This window comes from Syngnathus floridae, chromosome 6, assembly GCF_059516105.1.
Source record: "Syngnathus floridae isolate MCC-2025c chromosome 6, RoL_Sflo_1.0, whole genome shotgun sequence".
Classification (NCBI taxonomy): domain Eukaryota; kingdom Metazoa; phylum Chordata; class Actinopteri; order Syngnathiformes; family Syngnathidae; genus Syngnathus; species Syngnathus floridae.
The window spans coordinates 17,800,572-17,825,768 of NC_142418.1; the positions used below are offsets into that span (position 1 = coordinate 17,800,572).

Below are 25,197 nucleotides of genomic sequence, written 5' to 3' on the forward strand. Positions count from 1 at the left end.
GCTAATCTCCCCACCTTCTTCCCTTTTTCTCCCATCCTTTTCCCCTCCGTCCCCAAGGGCGGCCTCGCACAAAAGAGCCCGGCAGCGATTCATTGTTAAATCTCATTCCTATTGATCTATTGAAATATTGTGCCATGCCACTTGAGCGGTGCCACTGATCTCTTTTCAACAAGCAAGTAAACGGATTCTTTCCACCGACTGGCAACCTTTGTCGGATAACTCGACGTGCGTATTGTTCAAGGCGGCCTTAATCAATGCGAGCGAGAGCCATTGCGCTGGATGCTAAAGCCGCCGTGTGCAGCGAAAGACAGACAGACACGGCCGTAAGCTCGGGAACGACGCTAACAACTGTGCAGCCGCTAAAACAAAACTGTGGGCGTAAATAATAAATGACTTTCCGCAATTGCCCGTAGGGGTCATTTAATGTAAAGCAAGCGTGTAAATCTCCTTAAACTTGGACCGGCCAAGCTGCCATGGTGATTTTAACGCTCGAGCCTTCGATTCAATTGACTCCGAAGTACCTGGGGCTCTTATGTTGGTGTTTACACAGAAAAATACATTTGCAACTATAAATATCTGTAAACAAAATAGAAAGGCCTCGCCCTTGTCACGCATACGCCGTCTTGTTGATTTGAATTATATGACAGTCGACAGTTTTACACTTCACCTATGCACGAGTAATATCCTTCCTCGTCGTACCCTTTTGACCCTTCTGTTCTATAAATATTGCCAAATGCAAAACGAGTAGAAGCTACGTTGCCCTGTGGCGACTGCATGTAAACAGTGGAGGCGCCGTGCGGTCACGGTGTCATCACACCCGTGATGGTTGCCACGGTACTTGTCTTTAATTCAACCTGCCTTGTCTTTAGCTCGCTCAAATCTCCCCATCTTCTGACATGACCAATAATTAACCCGACCGCAGGTTCAAGTTAGCCAATCTGGCATCAAAATCAACAGCTAGCCAGCAATCAATTTAGGAAAATAAACAAGCCCATTTTTTATGTGCTCCTGTGGACTTATTCCAACATCCTCGTCTCTTTTCACTGTGTATATTTTTCAGCGTGTTGTTTTTGTGATTTATTGAAGTCTTCCCACAAGCCCGCAGGAAATTGTTTCAAATGGCCCTAAATTGCTTTAGGATTGTGCGGTGTGGACCGGCGCTATTACGGCTCTAATATTATACTCGACCGACACTCCCCGGCATCTCGATTAAATTGATCTGTATTGTTTTCATGGAGTGCTTGTTGCAGCTTGTTAATTCTACCGCCGCTTTGGGCGCACTGGTGAATTTGGAAACACCTCGGTGGCTCAGTTTGAGGAAGTAGAAGCTGTGTTTATTTATTTATCTATTTATTTATATTTAATTGTGTTTATTTTTTTTCATTTATTTGTTTCGGTATGTATTTATTTATTTATATTTAATTATATTTAATTGTATTTAATTTAATAAATTTATTTAATTATTGTCTCCTGGGATGCAAACAGTAAGCCCACGGCCGTTGAGGCAGAGAGGTCAAAGGTTGGAGAGTGCAACCACATGCTAAGAAAATAGTTAGCACGGCGAATGGCGAGTGAGAGTGTGTGTTTTTGCGCGTGTGTGTTTGTGTAATGGCTACTGACAGACTGCTAATGAGGCTATTATCAGTTCTGGTCCGCTTGTCCTGTGTGTGTGTGTGTGTGTGGGGGGGGGGGGGGGCAAGGCCGACGCTGCAGCGCCCCATCCACAAAGCTTGTTTACAAGAAGTACATTTGCGTGAATGAATTCAAGAGGAGGGAGACTCGAGACTCGATAGATGGAAATGCAAACACTTTGTATGCGACTCCTAATATGTGCTTCATGCTCAAGAGGGTAAAGCAGTGATTGAATCGAGGAGGGTGTTTGCATTCTATCTTTTATATGGGCAGCTCAATACCTTTGCTGGTAACTCATCAAAACTTAAATTTATTAAATGTATGAGCTTTTTCTACATCTTATGACGGTTTGGAATCATGGCAAAAGGTTCAGTTTAGGTGTAGTTAGATAAAACAGTTGGGAGGACTTTGACTTGAAGGGCCTTTGGTTTTCTATAAACTATTTTGACCCCAATTAATAATCGATATATAATTGTTTTATTTTAAATACTCCCAATATTGAAACACCGTTTGCACTTTACTGTTTTAAATGTGTTTTCATTATACACCTGTACATAAATCGAGTTGAAGTCTGGTGAGGCACGCTGAAAACTTGATGTGACTTTAGAGGGCAAGTCTTCATAAAAAGTCAGTTTAATGGTACGACCTTGGAGGAGTCTGTCTCTTATGAAAATAACTTGATCACTGTGATATAATGACAATATGCACCGGACGTCAACATTTTCTTTGCTTTCCAAACCTCTTTGCAGCTTATTATTAGGTGCGCAGGCACTCGTGTTGCCGGGCAGACTTTGTTTCATCATGTACTTATTTCTCTCGAGAATAGTTACGTAGTCTGTGGTCATAAAAGATCCCCACTCCCTCTTACGCCAAACATCAGAACACTCTCACAAGTAATATTTGAAAGTTGTTTATCATGTCAACCCCCTTTTTTTTTCTTTTCTTTTTTTGCAAATGCACGTGGTCACAAACAGGAAGCGGGCTCCTGCATCGTCGCTCGACATAAGCTGTGACATTAAGTACAATCATAAACGATCAAATGAAAGATTATTTTTTTCGTCCTCGATGTTAATAACGCTCGCCTTTGCCTTGAATGCAATCAGATCATGTGCGAGATTGCAGTAATGTGTTAACAACACCACATTACTGCCAGCAGTGCATCAGGTCCTTGAGAGGTTAATCAATGCTCTAATGAACATGTATCAGCAGCTTATTGGCATTCTGTCACAAGCCATGTTTAGCACTCTGGGTGGAATATGGTCAACAGAAAATGTTTGCAGGAAAAAAAAAATTCACTTGTAGTACTTAAAAACAGAGAAGTCATTGTACGTGTGAACTTGTGGTCGTTTCCTGGAAGATTTGAGAAGCAACCACAGATTTTGTTCTTTTGATTCACCGGGCAAAAATGAGCACGACTTCGACATCCGCGACGTTGCTTTTCGATACTCGTCGAGCGGCTGATTACTTTCTATTCCCGGCCGCGCTTCAATTGATGCTATCGGTTTCAGCATGATATTTTGTTCATTAGATGCGGCGCAATACGAGAGCATTGTTGACACGACGTGAGTGAATATGTTTAGTGGCCCTAATGGATCACCGGGGTCCTAATGAAACATTGTCACGGAAAGATTTATGTCGCAACCGCTGTCGAGTCCTCATTTCCATATTGTATACGGTTAGGCATACTTTTATTCAATTATTAGGACACCGTAGAAGGCGTCAAATGAATAATAAATCTATTTCGAATTCATGATGGGACTAAATAAATATTCAAATCGTCTGTAACAATTGCATAGTTAATGTGCAATTGGGTCCCGGTGGAAGCATCATCGTTCTCTTGCAAATACGCAGCGATGCAGTCATGTTGTTAACGTCAGACGCGTCGAAAGAGAATGTGAAATGAGCCTTCACAATCTCCAAATTTCAAATATTCATGGTGTAAACAAATATATATATATTTTTATCCCTCATCTTTTTTTCTTCCCCCCCCCCAATTTTCACATTTGAAATGTTGTAGCTTCTGAAAGCCAATCCTCACGCTGTTTGTCTTGAGATGATACGAGAAGCGGCTTGTTCGGGGAAATGCCAAATGCAACGTGGTTATTGGCCAAGGCTGGATTGCTCTAAAACCAGAATATTGTATCAGAGGGAGGCAGCTGGCTACGAGTCAGAACAGATTATCATATGAGGATGAGCGAAGAGGAGAGGAGAGGAGAGGAGGGGAGGGGGGCGGGTTGGCAGCGGGGGGTAGGATCGAGAGAGAGCACCAGAGACGGACGGGCATGGTAGGAAGAGCGAGGCGAAGAAATCCTAGTGAGAAACTCATCGCCCGGTCGCTGTGGGCCGCTTCACCCCAACCCTCTTCTTCACCTGTCAAAATGAGTGTGTGAGATCTGTCAACGTGCACGTGTGTGTCGGACGGGACCGCGTGCGAGTCCTCGGAGAGGTCATAGGAAGACGCTGTGGCTCCACTCATCTTCCCAACACGGCTGGCAGACATCTGGCCCCCACACTGATCACTCATGGAGAGGAATTACACATCCCGTCTTATCCATCTTCTCCTATTTTTTGCTTCTGATGTCTCTCTTCCCCTCTTCTCTCATCCTTGTCTGGCAATTTGTCCCCCTTTTTTTTCACTTTATACTTGACATTGCACCGCGGAGAACAAAAGTGTGAACCGGTGTCTGCTAGTTTTAACTGCAAAAGATAAGCGCGTACTTGGAAGGGGGGGGTGGGGGGGGCTGTGTCGAGCTGAGGCGGCGGGCACGCTCGACTGCAATCAGCGGGAAGGCAGCCAAGCTGAGCTCTCAGCGCCCCTACTGGCTGCACGCTGTGCCAATCAAAGGCGGGGAGGGGAGATGAAGAGAGGGGAGGAGGCGGAGTAGAGGGGGGGAGGAGTCAGAGCGCAGCGCTGATGTCACAGTCACGTGGATTGTGGTGTGGTCATGCTCCGAGGCTGAGAGGCAGAGAGCTGTGCTGGCCAGCTGCTGCTGCTGAAATAGCAGTGGAAGGGGCTTTGCGCGCGCTGAGACTTGTTCTCCTATGGACCCGACGCTTAATGATGTATTTTGTGATTTCAGCTATGAAAGGTAAGAAGGAGCAAAAAGAAGAACAACAATGCATGCTTGTGCGCCCAGCCTGAGTAACAAGTCGGCAAGTACAGCCTGGCTATTCATAGGCTGCCAACTCTTTGCATTTCGTTTGCAAGGCATGACAGTGACACAAGAGGCAAATATATGCAGGAAGAAAACGGCGCTTTTAAAAATGGGATTTTATTTTTATTTTTTTGCATGGTATTTAAATCTAGAAACTGCATTTGATTGGAAGTCAGTTTTGTCATGAAGTTACCGTTTTGGGACTTTTTGATGATTTTTATTGGTGATAGTAAAAGGAACGAGGAAGTGTCACTGTCGCTATTTCTTTCTGCACACTTCAACGAGTTGAGTTGGGATGTGCGTGCGTGCGTGCGTGGCTGCGTTGAACGCGGGTCGCAGACGGGCGTGCGCGGCCGCCAGACGATGCATGGGTGTGTATGTGCAAAAACCATGCGTGGATGAGAGTGCTCCACTGACCTATTTTGGGGGCGGGTGGGGGTAGTCGGGTTTACACGTGTGGCCATGATGAGACCCTGACTGGGTCCTCCCCCGTCTGTGTGATGATGATGATGATGATCTAGGATGCCAAATCCCAACTCTTCCACCCCCCTCCATTATACAGACAAACACACTCGTAAAGTCGTCGGCACAGGCAGACAGTGGAAGCGGAGTCATACATACATCGAGTGCAGCACGCACATCTCGCTTGCATGGGTTCACACGTGCACGCTCTCGGGCGAGCGTGCACTGACTGTACTTATGAGCATGCGCTTCACATATTTGGAATGATTTGTCAGTGCAGACAAATGTTAGGACTCTCGTGCAGACATGCAAATGGCTTGAATAACAAGTCATGAGGGAGCGAGAGCTGTCGTTTTGCATTAAATGCAAAACAAAAATGATACAAACAATAATGGCATGGACTGCTTTTTTTACATTTTCTTTTTTTTTTGCTTTCCACCTGTCAAATTTGCATTTTTGCTTCAGAACAACACATCATATGAAGTAGTAGCTATAAAAATACCAAGCATAAAAACACAAAAAAATGAATGATTGATTGCATGAGATTAATTTAGAAGTTAAGCTAGTGGCGATTTTTTTACCAAAATTAAGAGCTGTAGCCACATTTGGTTTTAGATTCAGGACCCTTTTTGTGTCATCCATAATTCACTTTACAAGTGAGGACACATCTTTATCTTGCATGTGTATCTTTCCAAAGAGTGCAAATCAACTTATTTTACAGCACATCATTTCTTTTTGATTTCGCAAAGAGTAAAAAGTTTGCTGCACGAATGACAGGTGCCCCGTTTGGGTTAACCTGATTATTTGACTATTTCATTCTGTTCATAGTCAACCACAAAAGCAGCAGCAAACAATAAGAGACACTTTTGTGCGGCCCGCACCCTCCCGAGCCCTCCCCCCCCTCCCTCCCGGTCTCTCCCCTGCCTCCCTTTCCCCACCACTGTCTCTCAAGTACCTAATTACCTGTAATGGAAACATCCCTCTCATTACCCCATGCAAATGAAGCAGCCTACTCAGCACAATTAAAATGAAAAACACAGTTACATCATTAAAGAAAGTTCTTTGATGTGCTTATTGACAGAAAAGTATTTTTAAAAAGAAAAGTCAAACCCTCCTGTGCCGTTATTAGTCTGGGTCTTTTTTTTTCGGGGGGGGGGGGGGGGGGGCTGAGCACGTGCAGACTGCATGAATATGTGATTTGGTGTGAGTGTTTACTAGACTGTAAAAAATGTTCAGTGTCTGCGGAGAAGGTAAGGTCGAATGTTTCGTGATAGGCGCTTTGAGGTCATGGCGTTAAATATTTGCTGTTGATTTGCTCCTCTTTGTCACTCTTCATGAGCAGGCCATTGCAAAGCTGCAAGCCTTCCCTCACACGTGAAAGCAAAAGTTAACAAGATTGCCTATTATCCACTTACAGACTCAGGACATAGCGAGCCTAAGGAAAAATGGCCACAGATTAAGGTGAAGGCAAATATAGCGCAAGTTACCTGAAAGGATTTAAAATAAGACGTGATTAACCAAGAGGGGTAATTTTGGGAAGCGTTCTTGCATGCCTCGGTCAGATAGGTCCATTTAAAATGTGAAATTCATTATTCTTTTTTTTTTTTTAATCCTAATTCTTCTTTCTCTAATGGTTTATATTTCCAACTCAAATTGATGATATCAGCTTGACAGAGCGTGCGTGCCTTCGTCCTTTGTTTCGCCTCTCGGCGAGCGCTGCAAGTGCAATGGCGTCCCCACGGGTTATGAACGTGTGCGAGGTGTGCCAGTTGGTGGCGTGCACAGCGAGGTGCGTACGCCCGCTCTTTCCCTGGCTGTTTAATGAGATATTGACTGCCCATTGTGGGCATGGATTTTTGTTTTGGCTCTGTGATCGAGTAGAAGAAGGATAGCGGTCTTCAAACATTATATAAATAAATATATTTTCATATATTTTATATATACGTAGATATTATATATATATAATTTTGATTTTTTTTCTTCATATATATATTTTTTGCCTTCATGATTCATAATGGCTGTGTTCATTGTCACATTTTTTTCTTGCGAGCTATATCTCCTTCCTATAGCCTTCTCCTTGGCTCTTCCTAACTGCGTCCTCCTGTCATGTAGCATTTAACTGCTGACACGCTACTTCCTCTGTCAGCACTGCTTGGATCATCATTTAGCACAGCTATGGTATTAAAGATAATGTTTACTCTTCTCCTTTTTGTGGCTGCTCCTTGAGAATCAGACGCCAAATCATTTTGACTTGCAAGCAGTGCGACCTCGGGGCTGGTCGACTTTAGACGCTACAATTCAAATCTCGTTAATAGCTTTTAAAGTGATTTTATAAGTCACTTTTGTGCATATTAGTGTGGGGGGAAATGTTTTCATTGGCTCTTTGCACCTATTTGTCTTTCTAAATCGTTCAGCTTTGAAGTTGTTGTTCTAGTCAAGATGCTTCTTTTTATTCTCTACTTTGTATCGTGTTTTCCCCCTCTGTGAGGCCTCAAGAGTGCTGTCTGTCCATCGGTGTTTTTTGAAGTTCCATCAAAGAGGAAATGGGGAGAAAAAGCATTATTGATTTTGCGTTTTGTCTGACTCCAAGACAAGAGGATGTTAAAGACGCGTCAGGTGTTGAGTGTGTCGAGGGAGATGGAATCGGAGATGCGGGAGGAACTGCAAAAAGGTGGAAGGTGAGTCCAAGGAACTCCAGACTCGGTAACGCGACTGTCCCGAGAGTCAGAAACTCGGTCCTCCCGACTGCTATCGTTGGCCGGCCTGTTCTTAAAGTCTTTTATTGTGGAAGACAAACCTCCGATGTTTTGTGAGATGGGTGAGTCCTCAGATAGGAGGCCCGTTTCTCTTTGAAAGCACAAGCCGCTTTCTTGTAATTGTAATCAGATCTCACGCTGTCGGTGCCGAAGAGAAGGCGCATTGTGAATGTCTTTTATTGGCTCGGTCGTGCGGATGCGCCGTTGGCTGGGTTATCGGGTACGCTTGGAAGTTGGTGCGTGAAACGCTCAGCGTCTATTGATTGGTCAACAGAGAGCCTTATGTTAAAAATAGTGCAATTAAAAATTCCGTTCCAAGGTGAATTCAAAGCAGCGTTTGCTGTTTTAAGCTGCTGTCAACACACTGCACTGTACTGTTGTGGTTTTTCTTCCTTTTTTCTTTTATTATTTAATTTTTCTTTTTTTTTTTGTTCAGTGAATTGTCGAATTATACTATATATTATATATTTTATATCTATAATTTCATATATATATATATATATATATATTTTTTTTTTTTGGGGTGGTGGGAGGAGTTGTTTGTGTCGTTTTGTTACCTAAGTTAACTTTTCTGTGGAAGCGTGACAGTCCAAGAGGTGTCACGAGTTTGGTTGACTCAGCGACAGTCTGCTCTTAACATGGTCAAGCTCTCGCCCTTGAAGAGCTGGCTGTATTTTTTTTAAAGAAAAGACGGCGCTAGAATGCTGTCGAGTCCAGGGCGAGAGGAAGGGTCAGAGGTCACGACATACAAAGTCACCCTCCCCTCTGCTCCGTGGAGACGGACTGCTGCATCTCGGGACCCTGCCAGGGAGGAAAGGATGAAAAATGAGAGGTGCATGGAATTCTGATGAGCTGAGGGCACGGGCCGAGCTGGAACAAAGGTCGTCGCTACATGCGCTCTGCCACTTTATTACAAAAGGGAGAGAGCTGTGAGGAATGTTTGAGGAGAAATCCCAGAATGAGCCACCAGGGTTGCTTTTTGAATAAAACGATATCTGATCGTGGATAAACCGATGATTATTCCTCCTGAGCAGCAGGGGGTGCTGTTACAACAGCGACAAACAAAACTTGAATGATGTCAAACAAGCAGGTTTGCAACTCTCATCGAAGGAAAAAAAGTTGAAGCTCAAGGTTAACGTCGCAAGGCGCTCGCCGTTCCAAACAAAGACGCGTTTTAAAAGAAACGCTGTCATCATGAATAACAAAGCAAAATAGCCTTGCCGGAACCGTGTCTTCAAGATTGATTTTTATGCTCATGCATACATTTGAAATAGAAGAAATGCTGCTTCAGTGCTAATTAGCAAGATGAAAGGAGAAGCAATGCGCTAGGCAATGGACTTTGTTAAAGGCACATGGCGCTTTCAGGGACGTGGCACTTTAATGAAATCCAACCCTGTTAACCAACTTCTCCAGCGTGCCAAAATGATACTTCGAAATGGGGTTTCTTGGAATGAAAGTTTGGGAAAACAGCATGTGAGCAAAGTTGACAACAAGCCTCATTCACCCGGGCTCTGACGTGAAGTCTTGCCTTCTCAGAACTGGAATGACATCGTATAATTTGATAAATGTCAAAGATTATTCTGGTCTGGCCTAGACCACACGCAGCTGCGATTGAATACCTGCTTACATATTTTCTCATTCCCAAACTTCAATAATCCATTCCAAGACCATTTTCCCAGCAGGGGGGCGGAGGCGAAAGGGGTTAACTTGTCTATGGAGAGCTCCTTGACCTATCTGAGATGAGCTCCCTCCCTCGCCGCATTATAGAATATCTGATTGCTGATTATGAGTTTATTCCCCATCGCGCTGAGCCTTTTGCACGTCGGGATCCCATCCCACCCCGCCTGAACTGATTAAGGAGCTGAAGATGGTGCTCCAACTCTCAGCGATTGCTCAAAGGCGGCTAATCGGGAGTGCAGCTGGCAATCACCCACTAGTGTCTCCTTTGGGGGGGCGGGGCTTGTGTTGTTGTTTTCAAGTATTTTTTTTATTTTATTGTTGTCTTTGCTCCCCTGAGCTTTCTTCTTTCTGGAATAAGTCTTGTTTCTTAGTGCTGACCGAGCGAGCGCAGGTCCTCGCCACTCAGCTCGGCCCGGTTCTCCACAACGAGCGTGTCAGCAAAGAGAGTCTCGGGATGCGCGTATGATCGCTCTCTAAGAGGAGCCTAAATTGGGCAAAGAGGAGCTTGATGTTTAAAAAAAGCTTAGCTCATTTTCAAAGCTCCCTGAATCGAACACACGGGGACAAAAGAGCTTCAGTTAAATTGGAGGAAATAGCTCCAGAGTTGCTGGAAAAAAAATGTATCCTTATGTAAACTTTTAAGGGCTTATGTGCTGTTAAATGGATTTGTGTCAACGGGAAACACATTTCCCCAGCAAAAGACGGGCACGTCTGCTTTATTTGCTCGCAGGGATCTGTCGCTCGGCTACAAATCAGCAGCTGTCATCTCCGAGTTTTGTTTTGTCAATAGTCGGAGGGTGGGGGGGGGGGGCGTATTGCAAGTGCGCTGATGGCTGTTTTAATGCATTTAATGTGCGTCTTGGGGCAGCAAAGGAACGTGTGCCCAAACAGAGCATTCTCAATGACTATCAATCCCGCACAGGCCTCGGACTAATGGCATCCCACTGTCATCGCACACCAATGTAAAGGACTCAATGTTTGCACATGGAGACTTCAACTGTGCGCTTTCTGTTTGTTATACAAACTTGATGGCGGTTTATTTGAGGACGCCATGTCTCGCCTGGTTTTATGATCGATTAAGTTAGATAAGATTTGGCGCCTCTGAAAACACGTTTGTTGAATAGCTTCAGGGACATGAATATATTTTAAATATCAATATATTTTAAAAATATGTAAAATATTACATAAATATATTTATGATATATTAAAAATAATATATTAAAATATATACATATATATTTCGGTTTTATTTTGTGTTTGTTTGGATCAATATTTGACAGGATTATTTACATCTGTTCAGTTTCGGTTAAGTCGTACAGTCAGATGACTCAAAATTACAATTTCACTGCTACACACAAGATATTGACCAATATTACGCAAGTCAACCAAATATATTTTCTGGTTTGATACTGTTTCTTTACGGTGGTATTAGCGTGAAGGCAAACTGTGAGCACCATTGGCAGCAATCTCGAGGTTTATTTTTTCTATTTTTACATATTCTTCAACAACAAAGCGCTTTCTTTCTTTTGCCTCGTGACTGAAGCATTTGAGTGGCGCAGCCAAAGATGAAAATGTTTAAAGGCATTGCTTTCTCCCCAAATGAAAACGATCAAGTACCTAATGAATACCTTGCCCATTTCGGCGGAGGATTACATTCCTATTTTTTTGTTTTGATCTTTTGACACGTGTTTACATCGTCTGCTCTGCTTTGATCACAGCGTGCTCTTTTTTTTTTTTTCCAAGCCTTTCTCTTGATGTGGGATTATTCTAATTTATACATAAGGGATTTTTTTTTTCTTGTGCAGGCTTCAAGTTGAGTAAACACGATATACATAGTAGACAAACTATATTTATTTACACAGCCTCATTAATGAGCCCTGTGGTAATTAACCAGAGGCCTCTGAGTAGGGGGAGATGGACACCGTTCAAATAATGAATTCTTTTTTTTTTGTTTTTTTTCCTACCTGGTGTGAGGGGGGGGAAGTGTCTGATCAATTCTGTCCTCAGTTGGAGCACGCTGTGTTTTCTCAGAACACATCATTTAGTATCAGCAAAGGCTACAGACCCTGGATGACCTTTAATTACCAGCAATCCCTTCTAAAAAAAAACAAATCCCTGTTACCTCATTTAAACTTTTTCTGGCCTATAAAATAGAGCAAAGTTGCCAAACTCATAACCAGAATTATTTTTCCATTGTTTGATTTAAATATATATTTATAATTACAGAATTACAGTTTCAAAATGTGTGCTTTTGCTGTGAATGCGGTTAATGCCGCCATGTTTTAATTGAGCTGAAATTTTGAGTTTGTTTTCTCGACGTTATCCATAGTCAACAGATATTTTACGCGTCTTACGGCTGTATGTTTGAAATATAGATTTGATGTGACAATAGTACATCCCCTGAGCGAGCACAAAAGCCTCCAATCATGAAGGGTTTATTTTTAAAACTACAGCAACGGCTTTCTGTGGATTAATTCCAGTCTATGGTTCCCATTGTGGGAGAAACAAATTGGGCTTTGCGGAATTAGTGTGTTTGCCGCATAAATCTCAAATCTATTCCTGAAACATACAATTGTGTTTAATGTGATTGGATGCCTCCGTGCTGCCTTTGAGTGAGTTAAAAAAAAAAATGGATAAAAAGGAAGCTTCCCTACTGGATTAGAGGTGCAGGCGTGTGATGGTTTGGTGGTTTTTCTTCATCCAGCCAGGTGTGTTGTCTGGATCCAATATGGATGTGCAGGGGATGTCTGTGTACTTTGGTGCTGGGAGACTATTTGCCCAAGGTCATTTGGGATCATAGTGTGCCATTAATAATTCCTGAAAGCATCTAACATCTCCATCTGTTCTACTGGAACAAAAAAAAGACAAAAAGGTGCATCTGCAAGTTAGCATCACGCTGTGAAGATCCGGTCATGGTCATTTATTAGCCAGTCCGAGGACTGTTTTTCAAGTCTACACGTAGCGTGGGTGCTAGCTTGCGAGTCTCTTTTGGCATTTAATAGGCTGAATTGAGTGGACATGTGTCACCTAGCAGTTCCCCACCTTCCCTCGCAGACTCGAAGCCTCTCCACAGGGATGCAATTACCACCCTCCATCGTGTCTCGTCTGTTAGCCGGACCAGGCGGTGCCGGAGAAGTGATCAAACCCAATTTAAATCCAAGTATTGCATTCCGACAGCAGCCGTGAGAGGGAAGGAAGGGAAAAAAAACAACTCACAGGTACGCCTGGAATTTTAGTCTCAATGACAGGTCTGCTTGAGATTCGTTGGAGTCCCGCGGGGAGTAAATGGATGTTTGGCAGGGGCGTACGTTGCCCGGGCCTCGTGAGCGCCCAGTGGGCGAGGAGGCGTGTGGCTGGCTGAGTGAAAGATGGCGGTGAGCATAGAGAGCGAGTGCACACAAGCTGAGGCTGTGACAGAAAACAGCGAGAGTTTGGCTCCCGCTGCTCCGTCTTCCAACACCGACGATTAATTTCTTCTTGTTATTTATCTCCAACAATATGGCAACCATCATGCCGCACAGGATAAACCAAACATTCTCCCTCAGCTTTTGATTTTTCAAAGGCCATACAAGGAATTGCAATTCTGTGTGAATCGTGTGTGAAAGCTGACAAATGCTGGCGGCAAGCTAAAAATAAAACCGACTGACTGACATTGAAATAAACCAATCATAAGGGCTTTTACACTGCAGTCGGTTTTCCACTTTAAAAAATTGTACCACGTTGAAGGCAGGCTAGCTCACAAGGAGAGGGTCACCTATGGGAACATATTGATCTGTGGCTGCGGTTAAGCTAAAAAAAAAAAATACAGAAATAAAATGGCCCACTGCAGCAATGAGGAGAACCTTACCTGTTCATAGTTCTGCCGCAACCTGTTGCCAGAGCCCCTATTAGGAAAGTAGTAATTGTGTCATGGAATTATGTCAAAGTGAGACATCTTGACAGAGATGAAAATCTTTGTATGTCTTTGCTTAGTTTAGCCTGGGTTGTTAGCGGAAAATATGGTGAGTCTTTGCCACGTGGATGTTTTTTCTACCTATGAACATTTTTAATCAAACAAACAACGGAATTCTTCCCAATTGGTATTTTAGACCATTTCTCCTGATGTATCACTTTGAAATAAAATGATCTTTAAGCCTGTAAGATAAGTGTGACATAGTAATCAAATGTATTAAGATCATAGTTTGTGGTATATTTACGGTTGAAACAATTAATACAGGCCATTCATTTGAAACGTATAAATTCTTGAGTGGATTTCGAAACAATGTCATGTGTCTCATAGGTTATTCCGGGTTTCCTTTGTTGTGTGGGTCTGCTGAGGAAGCACCTGTACGTGTGTATGTGGAGTTTCCGAGCGTACGCACGTATGAGTAAGAGCCATGTTCCAGCCGCCGGCTCCTCTACTGTACTCCGGGGCTGACCAGTGAGTCGGCTTGAATCACCATCAGCTCCAAACTGCTTCGCCTGGCCAATTTGAATTTTACATCTCTGCTGACTCATAACCCTGTCAGAACCTTTCTTCTTTATCATACCGCCGCCTCCAGTGGCGTCTCGACAAGCCGTAGAAATTAACAATTCAAATTAGAAACCCGCTCGCAATTACTGTGATATTGTCAGAGGCTTTGTTTAAGCTAAATGTTAAAAAGATAATTTCGCCCGTGGCATTTCATTGGGAGTTAATAGCTACGTTTGAACAAGCAAGGAGTGAGCGGTCCATTCAGGCTGCTTGTCAAAAGTGTCAGTGGACAGTGGTTCAAGATGGGAGATAAAAGGGAGCGATTGAGCAACGTACATTCGCGGGAATTCCGATAGCAAGGTTCAAGGTTATCTGGACAAATCGGACTGGTGTTACCGTTCATTCAGCCCTCCTCAACCACCAAAGCAGCAAATTAGCAATTCCGATGTCTGCGAGCAGGTCTGGCCAGGGAATGCCTGTGAATCCTAATGCCATGATTAAACTTTCATATCCATCCTGGGGGAAGTGCTGCATCTACAAAATAAGCCATCTCTTTTTATTTTTCAGCACTTTAAGTAAGGCTGTCGACGTGAGTAAACATAACACTCTTCAGTGGGGTTAAATAGACAAGGCGGGTTTGAGGGTTAGGGTTAGAGAGCAGAGTCGAGTCTCTTTTCTTCAGTGGAGATGTTTGCGAGTGATACACTTCACCCTCGAGTGTGATTACTTTCAACAATGAACAGTTGTTTCCTCCACAAATAAATAAACTTTACATCTGTCAACGTCCGTGACATCCACTGTCTCAATTTTCACAGAAAATGGAAAATTGAATATGTATATAATAGCCCGTAAGGTATGTTTTTTAAGAATATGGAGGTGAATTGGAAGGGAGTAGATGCTTGTCAAAATAATGGACCGTAGCTACTATGCTAGCTAGCTATGCTAATGTGATACTAAAAATAGTGGATTGTGTGTTCCTGCGGCAGTGACGATTTGCCTTAAATGAAGGTAAAACCACCCCATATTTCTGCTTAAATTGATTAAATGTCAAGTCGAGTCGGTGTGAGGTGTCCATCCTCACTCACAGCAGTCCAGACCTTGAACGTGGTGGCCATTATGTAAGAGCGTCTTATCAGCGTCTACCGCCTGCCAAGCTTCCCGAGCTCCCCCCCCATTCCTGCTGCTTCCTAAACATGGGCCTTCATTAGCAGGGCTAAATGTCCCCGGTTCTTCGCAATCTCTATCATTTCTTGGCTTGGGGCAATCCAATAATTACCTGGTCTCATTTCCCCCCTCCTTCTGGTCAGTAGCAAAGTGTTCTGACTTGCATTCGTTTGCATGAAATATTATCAGAATATTGCACATTTTTCCATCCGGCAGCCTCTGACACAGGAAATATGGAGTCACCGCAGCTGTGATTGACAGGTGTCTGTTTTCTGTCTCCCCCACGAGAGTCATTCTTTTGTTCTGTGCGGTAGAGCAGGAATTTTAATGGAGGAATAGGCGTGGAGTGTGTATAAAAGCTGTGACGCTTTTGTTTAACCTCTGTCTGCCATTATTTCTCAGCGCTATTGTTATGCATTGCTCTTTGTTATCTACCGCATAGGTGTAAAATAATTCGCTGAATTTAAACTCTGGCGTAAGTTCACTAGTGTTCAAAAGAAAGAACTATTAGCGTTGACTATGCTAATGGAGCAGGTTGCTTTGCAGCGACTATATTGCTAATGATAACCGGGTGGGTGGGCTTGAAAGTTCCGGGTGACGGTGTGGAGGCCAGGAATTCCTATTATTAAATCCTATCAGTAATAAAGTCCCACCAGATGTGGATTAGCAGATGGCTAAGCTTCACCACGAAAGGCGAGGAGCGCCCAACATCTGAGGTCAGTGGAAATCATGATGCTAGCGAAAGTGAGCGTTGAAATGATGTCACGCAGACATCGCTGGTTCATTGTGTTTGCCATCATAACATTTCTGCTACATAGCAACAAACACATGGAAATGAAAAGAATAACGTAACGCAGAAGGAATCGCTGTCAAGTAAAATGTCGGCTAAACCGCAACTCACTTCAGCTAGCTAAACGAGAACTCACTTCGACTAGCATGAAAATCTTAGCCCTGCTCGCCCTCAACGGTTACTGTAACAGGTTATTAAAATATTTGGTAAGTGTTATACTGAGATTGCAAATTACTGAGACAATGATGTTTTGTCTTGACTCCTTCTTGTGACGAGCGAACAAGTCAGAACAAAATAGCGCCAAAATTACATTGCTAAACAAACGAAAACAAACAATATGTTGCAAGCATTTGTTTCTGGCATTTCAAAAATGCTAAATTCATTTTTCGTTTGCGTATTTGCAATTCTCTGACTTTAAATTTCAAGAGCGCATGGGAAAGATTGGTGCGGATCAAATAATATGTTGATCAGCATGCTCAACCTTAAAGACGTGTGTGAATCAACATCTCTTTGTAATGTTAGCAAAATGTGCTTGGTCTCCTTTCTGAATGTTCATACGCTTAAGCGTCTAGCCTCGCCCCGGCTGCGGAAGGCGGCGGCGATCACTTTGGACTTTGCGACCATCACTTTAATCTCTAACGAAGGCTCGGCCCGGGCCCTCCGATGCCAAAACAGTCATAAACAGGCCTGTCAAGGGGATTGCAGCGCTAACAGTACAAATGGTAAAGAAAAAAAAACCCCGGGGGAGCTCGCAATGCCAGCATTATGGTCTAATTCAGATGAAGCTTTAACAAGATGGGCTTTCACATGAGAGCGTTTGTCTACTCTGCCTTGCTTAATGCGCCATATACTATGGGCCGCCCCTCCTCCTCCTCCCAGTACGTCCATTTGAAATTAAAAGCGTGGTCGTCACGTTCCCATGCTGCCGCTTGGCCAAGCGCATCCTTTAGGAAGGAGACATCGCTCGATTCCCCCAGCTTTTGAGAGGGCGTCACCAATCGTCCATAAAATGTACGTTTCTCGATTTCCGTCACGACCCGCTGGAGCATACGCGCCTTTTAATTTTACAACATTACTATACAAATGAAGACAATTTGATGTCTTAAGATGTAAATGTGTGTTCAAATGATTGTGTGAAAGTGATTACTGGTTGCGGCGTGTTGTGACACATGCAGCAAGCACGACAGCTGGTTAGTAATTAGAATAATCTTCTCCCTGGTAGTGATTTAGCTTTCATGATGGCAGCTTACCTCAAATTGAAAATAAATTTATAGATAAATGCCTCCGCTGTTGGAGCAAATTACAGTGGCGTAACTGAAAGGAGCCAAGTTGTTTATTTTGGCGGGAAAAGAGCAATCAGAGAACAACACGCTCAGATTAATGCTCTTGCCACCCCGGCAGTGATGAGACAAATGATTGTATTTTACTCTCAGCACATTCAACTCGACTTCATCGCAGTCATTACGGATACTGTATTATTATCACGAGTAGACGCTACGGATTATTAAGATAATTGAAGGTTGCGTCATGAGTCCCTGCCTACGGTGGATAAGCGGTTAGCATGTCTGCTTCATAGTTGAGCGGTTCTGACTTCAAGTCATAGCTCATGCTTTCCTAAAGTGAGTTTAAAAAATGATGAAAACCTGTCAGATTACTTTTCCGAGTCAGTTTATTTGACTGAATTGCGGTGAAATTGGTTTTGGGGTCTTTCTTCTTTATGCCATTCATAAATCAGAAAGTAGCTAACTGGTGCTAGCATGATGTAGCGACTAGCATAAATCTTCCAAGTTGAATATATGATGCTGTTTTTTTCGGATATTCTTTTGGAATTCCAAAGCCTCTAAGAATTTGGAGCCCAGGGCATCTGGCCTCATGCCCCACCTAGCGCTAGCCCGCTGCACTGGCAATAAGTACAAAGATGCAAACATGCATGCAGATAATTTGACAGCGTTTGAAATGCGGCTGCACATGTATTACATTGTTTTGCTCTCAGCTTCCGTTGTGGAGGCAAATCCCACGGTGATGAAGCGTAGAAATCTGTCATGGAAGGAAGTATAAGCCTTTCATATGCACAGCAGAGATAAAAGGCGGCCATTTTATCAGGCGAGCTGTCGCGGCAACATGCCTGCGTCTCGGGGAGCGCCTCCAGAAGCATGTCCGTTAAATGACATGGCCCGACGCTCGCCAAAAAAAAAGGGACGCCCCCGTTTTGTTCCGAGCTCCAGCTTTGACAATTATACCAATTACGCGAAGCGCTATGTTGACAAACAAGCGGGAGAGAATCGCCTGCCCGTCGATTGGTCGCTACGCTCTGAGCTCCCCCTGCTGTGACCCCTTTTGTCATTTAACTAGCGTGGAGGAGAATTGCAATGGGTTTTTGCAAAAAATTCCCCAAGCTGTTTGCTCTTTTGTAAAAAAGGGTAGCGGGGTGGGGCGACATTTGTGCCAAGTCAACAGGCAGAGAAACGGATCCAATGTGTCAAAAGCGCAGAACAGAGGAATCATTCTTCCTGGAATTGTGCTTTGTTGGTGTTTCTTGCTGAGGCTTTGACATGGGATCTTAAATGCTTGACCCATCATGCAGCCTTCAGGTTGATGGGGGAAGTGGGACTTGTGGTGAGACCTTACCTTTTCACAAGCTTATCACATTGTGAGTGTATGACCATCACACCTAATACCTCAAACATTGACATGCTGGGATTTTCCCGATTTTTTTTTTTTCCCTGAGAGTGGTGTTTTATTCAGCAGCAGCATTTTGCAGGGAGATTTCAAAGAAATAACAAGAGCCGATTACAGTTGAACAGCGAGGTCAGGAGCGCTTTCATAAGAGCTGCGGAAAGCAGCTGCATGGGTTCCCGCGCCACGAGCGCCGTTTTTTGTTTCTTGAATCGTCGTAACACCCAAGTCACGCTCGGCGCATGCGAAGTGTCATTCGCTCGCTGAATACACAAAGTGAGCACAGCTCAGTCGCTGCTACACACACACACAGAGACACACACAGTCTTATGTAAGAGAGTGTAAAGCAGGAGTTAGCAAACATTAGAGGTCAGCTGGTTATTAGGACAGTGGAAATGTACTCGTTCACTGGAGCACTGTGTACACTCGATGAATTAGATCAGTGGGCAGTTGGATAACATGGTCTTTTACGCCTCCTATTAATTATGTCGCCGCCTTAGCGGCTAGCATTTGCGCCTCGCAGTGGTTCAATTCTCAGCTCCTGTACGGAATTTTGATGTTGTCTCTGTGTTGGCGTAGGTTTCTGCTATCTCCCTTTGGACTTTTGATTAGATTTAGCTGATGTTCTTTAACAGCCAAGGTGCTAAGATTTACACCTTTATCCGACAACGATGGTCTGGAGAATCTATTAGTATCCATTTAAATAATACCAACCAGAAGCTTCGCTAGTTCATCGAACTGTGTCCGATGGCGGTAATGGGCCCCGTGCTATAATTTAACAATATTACTCCTCTTTCCGGTGGCAGCAGTAAAAATTAGCAGAGTGGAAAATTGTTAGATGTCCCGTCCTAAAGAACAAAATGTCTAAATTAGATAAGAGCTTTCCAGATGAAACTGTGTTTTTTAAGACAGTGAGTCGCTGTTTGTGATTAATGTGGATGGAAGCCTACATGGCACATTTTTGTACTTACACGGACTTTCAAGAATGTCCACTAAAGCGCAGTGTTAGCTGTTAAATGCTAATCGATTGTTAGCTTTCCGAGGATCTCAACTCCTCCGTTTTTGGTAGACTGTCAGCAGTGAATGAGCATTTTGAAATTCACTCCAAGAGCAACAGCAATTGAAAAGAGTTGGCAACCTTTTAACAAGGCGCCGGCGCCGAGAGTCATGTTGCATTGTTTGACAGCTCGCGAGGTTAAAAATAACGCCGCTCGCAGCAAATTAGACGTATCATTTGGCTTCTAAGTGAGAGATGAATCTTTGTGTGGATGCTCCCGCCATGCCGTGACAGCGGGGCGATACATCAGCATGTCTTTCTCATAAACTCCAAATGGAATTGTAAACAGATGAAGCAATTTCACACCAAATGCATTCCGGCTGCAAGCCTCGCCACTTTTCAAGTGGAGCGCCGTATCGTCGCCGTACACATCCACTGCGCTGTACGTTACCGTCCCGTGCAGCCCGAGTACATAAATCATCATTTGGGCCGCTCGCTGGGTTATTGCTGCCGCTTAAAGTCGCCTCTCAAAGTGTTTTATATGTTTTTTGATCTGATAATAAATCTGACGTTATTGCACTCATGCGGCGAGGATCACAAGCCCAACCTGCTGCCCTTTATTACCGCAGACATCAAACTTGATCATATTCTGCCCTTCCAAAGACAATAATGTGGCATTTTACTGACACTGTCACAGAGCTATTAATTCCACAAGATGTTTATAGTCATGGCTGTTGTACGCAGTGGTGTACAAGTACGCATGGTGTGTATTGGTGATTGATTAGGCCCCTGGGCTTTCATTTTGACAACTCTCTATGAAAGCCATTTGCTTCCATTAGTCTGACTAAAACTCTGTTTTCATACTTGAAAATGGTCCATAAAATGTCATTTACTAATGTTTTTGGTCATGTTTGGTTTGGAACGGATTAGTTTCATTTACATAATTCCCTATGGGAAATGTTGCTTTGGTTCAACTCTATGGCGTGTCACCTTTCTCAACCTGCAGCATTGTGGGAGTCAACTTTTCCATGTCATTCAATCGCCAAAAGCTCTCACAGTGGAGAGTCTGTTAGGACGCTCAAAGAAGTGTAAATGCGGGATTCTTCTTACAGGACGGTAAGCAAATCCATTTCCATCAGCTCCTCAGGTTAGAGGTGAGGTATCGTGTTCTCCTTTTCAACACTGTAGCTCCATTGTTAGATCATTGCCAATTCTCCGAGCGAGTCGAGGAAGGATGTTCTTTGTCTCGTGTTGTCTCTCAAACTCATCTCATGTGTTCTTTAAAGAGCCACAATCTCCATTTGTCACCGAGCGCATGTAACCGCATTCACCCTTGACTTGTAAGATGACTTATTAGTCTGCATATGCAGCCAGCTCAGTGCAGCCTTGACTCCTCCATCTGCTTGACGTGATTCATCTCCTCCTGCTTATCTGACAGCTATTGATGTGCTACACGGATAAATGCGCTAGATTGATGGAATTAAAGCCCACCCCATTCTTCTCACGCTGTGCATCCCTGACACATGTGAGACTCATGTCTCTCATTAAAGAAAATAAATGCTTCAGGCTTCCTTCCCGCCAGGTTGTCAAGTTAGCGAGCGTGGTGCGTGTGGGAAGCGACTGCACTTGTTTCCCCTTTCTGTAATCCACCCCTCCTTCCTTGCAGAATGGATTTAGTCCGGCCCTGAATGTCGAGAGGGTAGAGTGCAAATTGCAGCTGACGCCAAACAGCGGAACATTTAGCTTGTTCACAGAACCCCGATTGAATTATACAAAGGCACGCAGCTATCGATTATTTGATTACCTTTCGGTGTCTGGCAGCGAAGGAGACAAGACGACAACTGTAAATAGTTATTGCGGCGTTTTCCCCCTCAGCTCTCACTTAACGCCGAAGCCCCTGAAGAAATCAAACCTTATAAACTCCTTCCACTTTGGCACTTGGCTGTGCATCTCCATTTTGGGCGTTAACTCTATTTGGATTCCACCGGAGTGGATTAAGAATTCTTTAGCACAAACCCACGGGATTGCGGGAAACATAAAAGATGCGACTTTTTTTTTTTTCTTTCGCATCCACGCTATACAAATAATTGCGGGTTTTCGACAGAGTCGAATTTCAAGCGCCCATCTATATGAGAGAGTGTCGGCTTTGATGTACAAATCCACAATTCAGTGGGGATTAGCAGCACCCCAAAGGTTAGCGGTTGCTAATTACACCAGATTGCATATACATATCTTAACAAGGCAGCCGTAATAAATGCGAGCTTTCATTAGCCTTTTCGATAAGCAGACGTGCATTTCGATAGCCTTTTCACGCACTCCTGTATACTTTGTCTGAGCTTTTGTCCCCTTTTTTCCAAACAGCCTACCTGCTGCAATATAATTTGAGGGATGCATCATTGAATGAGAATTTGCGCAATCCTATAAACGAACCTCTCCGAGTCTTCCCAAAGCTCCGACCGCAGCGCTCTTCTCTTTTACTGTATTTGGCTGGCAGCGTTTACTGCCTGCCGCATTACCATAATCCTTGGTTCCCTTCCACAAACCACCACTGGCTAAATGAATCTATTATTTTTTGCCCACAGCCGTAAAGATGCAACAAAATGCAATGTATTGCACGAGGGGGAAGAAACTTTGAGATCACATTGAGATGTCGGTTTTCTCCCGCATGTCTTGGCAGCTGCGTTTTTTTTTTTTCTTCAGAGACGACAGTGAGCTTGACCTTCGCTAATCTGATTGCGTAAGCTTCAAAGGTGGCGCGAAATGTTGCTCGGGCTCGCCGGCTTTTGTTGTCGACTCCCCTCGCGACCTGGTCAGCGCGGCTCGGTGTTTTTTCCCGACCGCCTGCCTAAATTAAACATGTCCGGACGGAGGCGGGCACTTGCACCGCCACAGGAAACGCTTTTTCATCTCCTAATGAATGCGCCTGAGGGGGTCCCGCAGGGGGCTTCACTTCACCCCTCATTAGGCGGGGTGCTGCCTCTTCCTTCATGCTGCCGAGCAACCTCCTGAAGAGGGGCATCCCACTTCATCTCCGCATCCCACGCTCCCCTGCCCGAGGGCGGACGAGTGGACATCGCCTCCCCTGCCCCACCCCCTCCCCTCCTCCTTCCTCATCGCAACACACAGCTCATGTTATTGTTGCAGAGCAGAGTCCACCACGCTCCTAATGACATTTTAATAGCCTTGTTTTGTCCGCCGCCATGTGATTTATCGCTTTACACACCCTCCTTTTATACTGTATTGCCAAAAGTACTGTTGTGCTCACCGTGAAGGATCTGAGAAGTGGCTCATCTCGCCAGCGCCGTTACATTCGTGCGGAAAATATCGACAGCTCCCTGCTAGTGACGCAAAATCAAAAGCGCCGGCCGGCCGGGGTGAGGCAACGCCAAGCCAAAGGAGCAAGCGCTGACTGTCAGCTGACTCCCCGAGCTCCTGTTTGGAAGCCCAACAGGCTGGAGAGCTGATTATTCCAGGGCTTTTGGGATGGCTTTATGCAATCATTAATCTTGGCACTTGTTTATTTGCCAGGGATTAGCGTAGCGCGCTGCGTTTAGGGACAGTTAGACAAGGCTATTGTTTACCTAAAAGGGAAGGGAACCTTTGCTTTGCGCATGGCTGCTTCGTCTGTCCGTGTTTAGCAAAAGGAGAGGGAATATGTCGTCTGTGAACTCGGCGTGGCAGTAGACGCTTCTCGGGTACCCTCGTCGTCTAGGAAGGCTTTTTAAAAGCAGCTACTAGCGCGGCGGAGGAGAAAAGGCAGCTTAATCCTCATTGATGTCCATTTGAAGACTTGCGGACATCTTGCACTCAATTTCGGATGAGCCTCAGCGCACAAGTGGCGGCTTGTCAACAGAGGGCGCTGTTATTGATGAGTGCATTGCCGATAAATTCATTTTAAAAGTTTGACGTTTGCAGTTGGTCCTCCACAACACACAAATTGGGCACGATTGACTTCTGCCTTTGATGGAAACTTGCCACATCCAATATGGCCACCACCGCATTTTTTTGTGATAGTCAATGTGGTTGAGCCAGATGTTTACAGTTTGTCTAGTTGTGGTCTTTCCGTATAGTCCATAAGTACATTTGTCTATGGATCAGGTAGATGACGTGAGCCAGATTGAGGGAACTTTTCTTCCAGCGCTACTGGTGTGTGGAAAGGTCGTCTGCTTCTAGTTTCAGCTTTATCACAGCTGTGGATCTTTGGCTAGCAGGTTCAGTATCGCCGCTAATATGACAAGGCTCATTTGTCTCAGTCACACATTGCTGGATGGATCAGATGGCCATTGATTGCATTTCATCTTCTCCATCCTTGCTCACTCGCTTTCAACTGATGAAAAGCTTCAAGAGTTTCGAGAAGAACTGGAGCGAGTCCATATACAGAATAGCTTAGCGAGCAACAAACAAGAAACAAACATCTGTTGGTATCGGCAGCCTTGACAACTAATCGATACCTCGGTTAACCCACCCCTACTATAAAATTATTAATATAGAGCATATCATCACTCTGAAATTAAATCATAGGAACATATTCGGCAATGTAGCTTTGTCATTGTTTTAAAGCTTTATGTTTGATTTTTATTGACATGCAAGACTTTGCTTCAAGTACGTTTTAACGTGCTCTATAAAGAAAGTTGAGTTTAATGTAGTTGCATTTACCATCTTTTACCATCTCAAAAATACGGAGAAGGTAGAAAATCAATGGCCCGTAAAACAATCCTTCTCATGAAACTGGTTGTAGTTTCAGATTAATGCATTTAGGCTGCAGGCAGAAAAAAAGATTTCCAATATTTTACAATGGTAAACTTTGTCCCATTGACGCATGTGCAGAGCTGAAGTCAGGTCACATGTCGCGTCATGGCTGCAGGCACACGCCAAGCACCCCACCCCCCCCCTAGTTTGGAAAACAAATGGCAACCGTGATTACTATGCGGCCAGTCTGTGTCGTCGGGAAACATGTTTTCCTAAGGAGACCGCAGAGGGACAATTACTGTCAGCTGAAATATTCAGCCTGCTCGCCATGTGTGTTCTGGCCACGTGCCGAAGACCCACTGACCCCAAGCAGCAGCATGAGACGGGACCTCTCGTGGTCCCTCTCCCTCCCCTCTGCATCCGCTATTACCGAGTGAGGCACTCAAGTACGCACTTTGCAACGGGAAGGGAAAGAAGAAGGAAAAAAAAGTGCACATAAAAGCACATATACTTGTCACCCTTTGGGCAAAGAAGAGACCATGCAGGAAATTGTGCAATGTAAGTTTTGATTTTCTTTGTGTGAACCAGTCGAAATATCCTGTTCAAAAGCCCACAGCAGAGTTTTGGTTGTCTTACAGAAATGCATACTAATACAGCAATTAGAGAGGGAAGCAAGTTGTACAGCGTGGCAGTGGAGAATTCCCCCGTGAACCACTACAAGGCTCTTTGTTGTTATGTAAAGG

The 25,197-nt window shown here is 44.2% G+C and overlaps 1 protein-coding gene and 1 long non-coding RNA gene across 3 annotated transcripts in view; one reads left to right on the forward strand and one right to left on the reverse strand.

Moving 5' to 3' along the window:
- Window positions 1-25,197, forward strand: part of roraa (RAR-related orphan receptor A, paralog a) — a 143,977-nt gene that overhangs the window by 97,963 nt on the left and 20,817 nt on the right. The window contains exon 1 of one of the 2 annotated variants that reach the window (XM_088377969.1): window positions 4,554-4,721. The exons of the other annotated variant lie outside the window; for it this stretch is intronic. Within the exon in view, the coding sequence (XP_088234095.1) occupies window positions 4,691-4,721 (31 nt within the window). The 5' untranslated portion in view covers window positions 4,554-4,690. Of the gene's footprint in view, window positions 1-4,553; window positions 4,722-25,197 lie in introns of those variants that run through there. 2 annotated transcript variants of the gene reach the window in all.
- On the reverse strand, window positions 12,492-12,972 carry LOC148397032 (uncharacterized). Its single transcript, XR_015858947.1, has 3 exons — window positions 12,902-12,972; window positions 12,728-12,790; window positions 12,492-12,530 (listed from the first exon to the last, which is right to left on the reverse strand). It is a non-coding gene; the product is annotated as an uncharacterized LOC148397032 (long non-coding RNA).